The 8,385-nt window shown below is 55.8% G+C and overlaps 1 protein-coding gene across 1 annotated transcript; it reads left to right on the top strand.

The window, feature by feature from the left end:
• Positions 1 to 218: 218 nt before the first annotated feature.
• Positions 219 to 6,620, top strand: ZIC5 (Zic family member 5). Its single transcript, XM_059840383.1, has 2 exons — positions 219 to 1,506; positions 6,163 to 6,620. The coding sequence occupies exons 1-2, from the start codon at positions 219 to 221 to the stop codon at positions 6,618 to 6,620; spliced, it is 1,746 nt and encodes a 581-aa protein (XP_059696366.1).
• The last annotated feature ends 1,765 nt before the right edge of the window (positions 6,621 to 8,385 follow it).

Below are 8,385 nucleotides of genomic sequence, written 5' to 3'. Positions count from 1 at the left end.
GCGCCGGCGGCCTGAAAGGGAGCCAATCGCGCGGCCCCGGCCGCTGCCAATCATCGCCATCCGTCCAATCCCTCCGGCGCGGTGTCCGAGCCGTATTCCCCAGCGCGCCGCCGAAGTGTGGTGAGGGCTCTGCCAATCGCGGGCGGGCAGAGCGGGGCCAGGGATGCGCGGGGCTCGGAGCGCAGACAAAAGAAGTTAAAGAGCCGCTTAATATATACATGTTTTTGAAGGCGGGTAAAGGGAAAAAAATAACAACAGCGAGCGTAGATGGGCTTGGCTGTGTCGTTATGGAGCCCCCTTTGAGCAAGAGGAACCCGACACTGAGATTAGCGGATTTGGCAGCGGCTCAGCCCCATCCTCACCAGAACATGACAGGCTTCCCGGGGCTGGGGAACCACCACGTTCACCCCCACCACGCGGCCCACCTCCACCCCGGGGACGCGGGCGGCGACCCCGGTGGCGCCCTCACGCCGCTCGGACCCGAGCACATGGCACAGCCCGCCGCCCTCAAGCTCACGCCCGAGGCGCTCACCGCCGCCGCCTTCGCCGCGCCTGCCGCCACTACCACCACCGCCGCCGCCGCCGCTACCGCCGCCGCCGCCACCACCGCCGCCGCCTACGCGCCGCCCGCCGCCGCCCTCCCGGGATACCCGTCGGGGGAGGCGGCGGGCCGGGACTTTCTCCTGCGGCGGGAGCTGCCCGCCGCCGCCGCCGTGCACGGGGCGCTGGGCGAGCAGCACCCGCCCGTCGGCTCCCCCCACCTTCCGCACCCTCCACCTCACGGCGTCTTCATCTCAGCCGCAGGCACCTACGGCGCGACCGACGGGGCGCACGCCGCCTTCCCGCCGCCGCCGCCCGGCGAGCAGGGCTCGCCCGCCGGCCGCCACCCGCCGCTCAACGGGCAGATGCGTCTGGGGCTGGCGGCCGCCGGCGGGGAGCTCTACGGGCGCTCCGAGGCGCACTACGGGGCCGCCGCCTCCTCCTCCTCGGCGTTGCAAGGCTACGGCTCCGTCAACCTCAATCTGGCGGCCGCCGGGCACGGGCACCCGCACCACCCTCATCCCCACCACCACCACCATCACCACCACCACCACCATGCCCACGTCGGGGCCGCGGCGGCGGCGGCAGCGGCCGGGGCCTTCCTGCGATACATGCGACAGCCCATCAAGCAAGAGCTGATCTGCAAGTGGATCGACCGGGAGCCGCCTCCTCCCCCTCCGCCGCCTCCACCGGGCGCTAGGAAGCCTTGCTCCAAAACTTTCAGCACGATGCAGGAGTTGGTGAGCCATGTCACCGTGGAGCACGTCGGTGGGCCCGAGCAGAGCAGCCACGTGTGCTACTGGGAGGAGTGTCCCCGTGAAGGCAAGCCCTTCAAAGCGAAATACAAACTCATCAACCACATCCGAGTACACACGGGAGAGAAACCATTCCCTTGCCCCTTCCCCGGCTGCGGGAAGGTCTTCGCTCGCTCCGAAAATCTGAAGATCCACAAGCGGACTCATACAGGTGGGTTGTTCTTCACACCACCCCACCCCCCCCACCTCCCCCGCAAGGGTTGCCTTCCTTTATTTTTTTTTTTTTCTCCCCTTTCCTCCTCTTTTCCTCCTCTCCTACGCACCGCCGAACATGTGACTTTTCATGAATAAGTAATTCGGCAGCACACGGGCCACGCACACACAGCTACGTACACGCACCCGGCCACTCTGCCCTGCACACACGTGTGCGTCCCCCCCCTTCAGCCCCCCCCTTCACCTTGGGCAGCTCCCTCCCCACCCCCACCCCCACCCCCAACGCTACCCACCTCCCCGCATCCCGGCAGCACCGGATAAATACACCGATTAATAAATAACGCAGAGCCGGGGGAAGATGAGCAGCAGCCCCTGCGGAAGAGCGAGGAGAGGATGAACGCTCGCCCTTCCCTGCTCCCGCCGTCCTTGTCCGGGGCACCCCGGGGGGCTCACCCCGCGTCTGGGAAGCGCTTTGCCACTTCCCCCCGCCACGCCGGAGGACGGCGGTTCTGCTCTTCCTGCCGCTTCCGTCGGCGGGGACGGAGCCGGGCGGGTGACGCTTGGCCCGACGGAGATGGGGCCGCGGGGGCTCTTGGGGGCGCAGTTCCCCTGCGCTGCGGGCGGCGGTGGCGGTGCTCGGGTCTGCCGGTATTACCGGGACTACCGGACTGCCCCTGTCACCAGCGCTCCTGGGGCTACCCCCGTTCCGGGACTGTCCCTGCTACCGGGGCCAACGACGCTGCCGGGTGTACCCCCCGGCCTGGCCTACCGATATTGCGGAACTACGGGGGATGCTGAGGGCACTGCCGGGGCTGCCCGTGCCGCTGGGCTACCGGACTGACGCCGGTCCCGAGGCTCCTGGGCTGCTCCCGCCTGCTGCAGTACCCGCGGAGTCGGGAAGCAGGGAGCGAGGCAGGGGAAGGCTCTCACCGGAGGACGCTTCCCTCCCTCTGTGGATCTGAGAAGCAAACTTCAAAGTCGCCCCGACTGCTCGGCGGGGTACAGGAGGAGGGAGCGGCACCCCCGGAGAATGCCTCGGGGACAGGCAGGGACCCCTGGAAGGGCTTGGGGTGTCTTTGAGCCTTTTAGTGTTTTATTTTTCTGGGTTTGGTTTTGGTGGGTTTTTTTCGTTTGGTTTGGGTTTTTTCCCCTACTTTCTCCTCATTCCTCGCCACTTCCGAAATACGCATTTCCATCTGGGTGTAAAACACTGCCGAAAACGAACGAAGCTGGGATTTATAGTGGCAGACAAATATTATTCCTTGGAGGATACTTAGGGAAGTGGAGTTGCCGTAATTGCTTTCTTGATTTATTGTTTGTTGCTCGGGAAGAGAAAAGCGGCGACCGTACAACGTGTTGTTCCGATGTAAAACCAAATGGCCCATGGCTGAAAGGATTATAGATTTTTATCTCCAGAATATGTCAGGCACGAGCCCATATGTAGCAGCGGAGCCCTGAGGGTGCCTAGCGCTGTACACCCCGAGCCGAGGATGGTGTGTGGGGGGGAGATTTCTCTGGGGGAGAGGAGGGGGTAAGGTCTGACATTTCTGTTGTTGTTGTGTTAACGACACCGTGGAATGAGTTAGCTGGAGGCCCGCAGTTTTGTAATCTGTTCGAAAAACTAAAGTTCACCGCTGACTTTTCTGGGCTCCTCAACTCCTTACCTATCTCAGCTCCAAGGGGCAGGCGGGAGGGAGTTGGGAAGAACTCCGAGAGAGGCTTGCGTAGAGGCAAAGAGGTTCAGCCGGGAAAAAGAGACCCCCACCAAAACCCGAATGTATCAGACACAGTTCGCAGCTCTTAGATAAGGTCGAGCATTGCCCCGAGGCAATGCGTGGGACGTGGCTTCTTGCAATGAAAATTTGGAGAAGTTTTCAGGTTGGGGCTGCCTGTAGTCCCCGGGAAGATGTCTATGCCTGAGCCCACAAAGAAAGGCTCTATCTGCGCAGAAGGGGTCGTTGCACCAAAGCTACCCTCGGGGTGGGGGGCAATAGCCCACCTCGAATGACAGCTCTGCCCATGGGAGGGCAAAGGAGACAGGAGTCTTTCCCTATGTATTTCTCCCCACGCCTTCGAGTGGACAAGGGATCCTAAACTTTCTGCCCATTCCTATCAGATTAATTACTGTCATTTTGCCACTTTAGTTTAAACTTAGTCATGTGCAGCCTGGGAGCAGGAGAGATTTACAAACTATTCGTATATCATGGGCATTTGGCGTGCCCGGGGTGGGGGGGAAATAATAACACCATCATCGTATCATTAGGCAATTTTGCATGTTTCTGGTAATTACGGAGGAAGAAGAGTATTTCAGTAATTCAGGAAGTGTTTGTTGTTTGGGACCTTCTTTTCTTTTCTTTTCTTTTCTTTTCTTTTCTTTTCTTTTCTTTTCTTTTCTTTTCTTTTCTTTTCTTTTCTTTTCTTTTCTTTTCTTTTCTTTTCTTTTCTTTTCTTTTCTTTTCTTTTCTTTTCTTTTCTTTTCTTTTCTTTTCTTTTCTTTTCTTTTCTTTTCTTTTCTTTTCTTTTCTTTTCTTTTTTCCTTTTCCTTTTCCTTTTCCTTTTCCTCAGAAGCATCCGCCGGGGGGCTGCATAGCAAGCTCTGTAGCTACTGCCCTGTTTTGGGGACAAATCAGTGTTCCCAAACCCGGTGCATTCTAGGGTTCTTCTAGTCCCTTCGGCAATTTTCCTTTCCCCTCGCCAAGGACGACACTCGGGATGGTCAGGCTTCCTTCCAGCGATTCCTAGAACCCCCCAAAAAAGTGATCCCAAGCCCCATCTGTTCATCTCACCTCCACCCACACTGCTACTGCCAGGAGGAGTTAGGGGATGACACCCAGCATCTCGCCCCCTTCCGTGGGTTGAAACTACCTACAAATGGTTAAACTCTGACGTGATGCCCTCGTCAGCACAACGGGGACACACCGGGACCTTCGACAGTCGTGGTCTAATGGGGAACTTGGTCGTCGCGATCTGGAGTCTGGGGAGGGGGCCCACGCGTGAACCCAAGTGGAAAGACACTTCCCAAAAACCCTGAGGGAGTGGGCACCGTTTGATTCAGCTGGTTGGAGCATTGCTCAGGGGCTGCGCTTCGGGCTCTGCCGGCTGGTCATGGTCAGCAGCAGGATGTGTGAGCCTTCATCCTTGGGGTAACACTGTTAGAAACTGCCCAAAACCTCCTGGAGACTTTGCTTTGTTTTCCCAGAAAAATGAATAGTAATTAATGAACAGACAAAGTGACTGGAAGCTTGTCTCGGGGATATGCAGAAGTTTTCATGCACTTAAAACCCACAAGGCACCATTTTATTGTTTTTTTCTCCTTTTTTTTTTTTTTTTTTAAGATAAACCTTGCTCTTTCTAGCGCTACCACATTGGTGGGAGGTGAGCCGATTTTAATTGAACAAATTGATGCATAAATAGGCTGTGGAGGTGTATGTTTCTATAGTAACAGCCAAGAAATTGTTTCTAAAAATAAAAATAGTTTTCTTATTTCCATCATTATTTTAATAAATAATAAACGCGATATGATCTTACGAAGGGGTGGGGCAGTAAAAATCGCTTGCTAGTAAGGAGAAAATGTCCACCGAGAGAGCTGCTGGGTTGTTATTTCTGAGCCCTCAGAGCAAATCACATCTGAAAATACACATCAGCCGTGTCTAAAGGGACTCAAGAGTCGCGATAGTAATAACAAAGGTTATCAGTGCAGGTCTGTCTGTGCTGGACTCCCGTGTAGCATGGCAGAGTGAGAAAAACTGGCTGTAAGAAGCTTCGGTACAGGGATCTGGCACCTTTTTCTTTTTCCTCTGGTGTCTCAGCAAGAGGCATTTACCCAGCCCTATTCGGGATCTGTGAAGAAGGGTCTGCTCGAGAACTATGGGGAAGGACATGGCTATAAATAGCAGAACATATGTGTTCCAGGGTATGCTACAGGAGACGAGCGCGTGTGAGAAAGCTACGCCAGGCTAACCGCCTCGGGCTGATTTTCACAACCCCTTTAACTGTTAAGCAATGTGTAAAAACTCTTCAAAGTACATCATCTGCACAAGTTTAGACCCAAATTTGCCCAGGGTAAGCAGTTACCATGCCTCATCTCCGATGTCTGGGTGGGTCCCCCACCTTGCAGGTTCCCAGTCCGGGCTGCGGGGTGCTCCCTCCTTTGTGTCGGGATGCTTAAACAGGTGTTACTTTTATTTTCCCCAAACTAATTATTCCTCCAGCGCAGTGCCCATTGGGAAAGGATTACGCAGGAGATGTGCCAGGCGAGCCAGGCTGCCGGCAAACGCCAGCCCTCGCAGGCAAAGGCATTGAGAGGTTTTGTTTGGGCTCGGTCATTAGAGCGGTAATGAAGGTTTCTCGTGTGCGAGGGGAGCGCCGCAGAGGGCAAACAAGGCCGGGGGGGCCCTGCCGCAGCCAGCCCGGGTCTCGGGGCCTGAGGGCTGCCAGCGACGTGTGACAGGCAGCAAATTATGGGGAAAAAGTCGGGAACCTCGGGCATGTCACGACTGTTGCGAAGGGGGAGTAAAGAAGTGAAAGGGGAGGAAAAGGAGGGAAGGGGAATGTTTACCCTTGCCGCTCGCTCCGCAGGCCGCGCTGCCGAGGGGCTGCGGTGCTGCGGGCAGGCTGCGGGCAGGGCCGGTAACAGTGCCGTGTGTCCCCGCAGGGGAGAAGCCCTTCAAGTGCGAGTTCGACGGCTGCGAGAGGAAGTTCGCCAACAGCAGCGACCGCAAGAAGCATTCCCACGTCCACACCTCGGACAAGCCCTACTACTGCAAGATCCGCGGCTGCGACAAGTCCTACACCCACCCCAGCTCCCTGCGTAAGCACATGAAGATCCACTGCAAGTCCCCGCCGCCCTCCCCGCCGCCGGGCTCCCAGGGCTATTCAGCGGCGGGGCCCCCCGACGGTCCGCTGCCCCCCGAGCCAGACCCGGCCGCCGAGCCCCCGCCCCGCGGCCGCCGAGCCGCGCTCTCCCCGCCGGTCACCAACCTCAGCGAGTGGTATGTCTGCCAGGCCGGGGGCGCTCCCCGCCGGCCCCGCACCCCCTCCAGCCGCGACACCTCCCCGACATCCGAGGAGGATGAGCCCCACAGGACCTCGGGAGGCAGAACTGCTCCCTAGGGCCGTGCTGAGCCGTGCCAAGCTGCCGGTGGCCCCGGCCCCACCGCACTGGCCCGGGCCGCAGAGGCAGCCACCTGGCAAGGGGGGCTGCTGTGGAAGTGCCATCAGGTTTGACTCGCGCTATTTATTCCATGTATGAAACCCTATGGTGTTTGTATGGTAACTAATTTAATTAAAGAGACTCGGATCTTTTTTTTTTTTTTTTTTTTTGGTAAATAAAAGCATTAATAACGCCAGGCTGGGCCGTCCCAGTCACCCGAGCCGCACAATTTTGCAGGGGGACAGTGTCAGTGGAGATGCCCATCTTCCACTCTGCCCGTGCCCACTGCTCTTAACAAGATTAAGCTGGCGAAGGCTGCAAACAGGCAGAACCCAGCCGATTTCTGGAATGGCTCTTAAGTACCTTAGCTGCCACCCCAGCGCCTCCTCTCTGGCCTGGGTAAAGCCCCAGGGCAGCAGCAGCCTCTTGACTGTAAAGCAGCACCTGCTAAAGCTCTGGCTAGTCAGGGACAGGTTGTGCATCCCTTAAAATAAAATATAATAAAATAAAAGCATTTCCCCACCCCTCTTGCAGTTCAGCTCCTTTGTAATTGAAGGTTTCTCACCCGAGTCGGGGGGTCCCACCTGCACCCGGCATTTTCTCTCCAGCCTTTCTTTCACCCTTTGCCATAACATTGTGCAAACGATTAACGAAAGGAAAGACAAAAGATGCAGGACTCCTTTTTCACTCCTCCACCGTTTGTACTTGTATGGCTCCTAGAACGTAGCCAGAGAATAAAAGAAACACGCTGCTATTTGACAACTGTGATACTGTGATACATTTTTGATTTTTTTTCCCTAAAAAACCCACACGAAAACTCTGTGAATTTTGCTTTTCTTGGGGTTGGTGTTATTATTACTCTGATTATTAATTTTTTTCTTAAAGTTCTTCTCGCAGACGAAGACTTTGCTTCATGCTCCCTCCAGCCCTCTGGGGGGTTGGGAGGGGGAGCAGCCCCACGGGCCTGACGAGTCCCGGAGTAGGGGGCAGGCACTGAGGGATTATCTTTTTATTATTATTTTTATGTATATTATTTCGTCTCTCCAACCGAGCTGATGCCTGCGTGCTTTTCACCATCCCCCTGAACTGGTCCGGCAGAGTCACCTGGGAGGTGGGGACCAGAGCTGCAGGGAAGGAAGCCAGGGGTGGGGACACAGGCTGGGCTCGGGGTGCCAACCTCCCCAAACCTGCCAAGAACCCAGCCCTGCAGCCGAGGGCTGCGGGGCACAGGCGACACCCCAGCCCAGAGCCCTCGCAGGAGCGGGGCGCAAATGAAGTAAAGAGCACTAATTCCTCCTCAGAGACCCTGAGAGAAGAAGCGGCAGCCTCCCTCCCCTCCCCCAGGGCTTGTGGAAATGTGTTTTGTGTGCCGTGAATGGTGGATGTCGTCTTGTCATTGTTAATAACGTGTATGTGAACGCGATTATTTTGTACAGTCAAATTAATTTATTTTCTGACATCACCCTTTTTTTTCCTTTTTTTTTTTTGACTCCCCTGTAACAGTACAGAGCACACCAAAGAATTATCTTATTAATTTTGGTGATAGATTGTTGTTTATGATGATGTGGTTTGTACAAAAAAGAAATAATTATATTTTTCAGCTTACTTGAATGAACGATGTAATGTGAAACAGACTCTTCCTGCATGTCCTCCGTGCGGTGTGTTGGTGCTGATAATATATAAATTTATGTATAGTTCATAGAGATATTATATTATTAGTACAGT

Source organism: Haemorhous mexicanus, chromosome 2, assembly GCF_027477595.1.
Source record: "Haemorhous mexicanus isolate bHaeMex1 chromosome 2, bHaeMex1.pri, whole genome shotgun sequence".
NCBI classification, from domain to species: Eukaryota; Metazoa; Chordata; class Aves; order Passeriformes; family Fringillidae; genus Haemorhous; species Haemorhous mexicanus.
Note: the sequence above shows the minus strand (reverse complement) of the source record. Positions and strands in the feature narration are given on the sequence as shown.

Excerpts from the sequence above, each read along its gene's own strand:
- ZIC5 (XM_059840383.1), top strand. The coding sequence starts at position 219 with ATGTTTTTGAAGGCGGGTAAAGGGAAAAAAATAACAACAGCGAGCGTA. Across the intron at positions 1,507-6,162 it reads CCACAAGCGGACTCATACAG|GGGAGAAGCCCTTCAAGTGC; the intron begins GTGGGTTGTTCT and ends GTGTCCCCGCAG.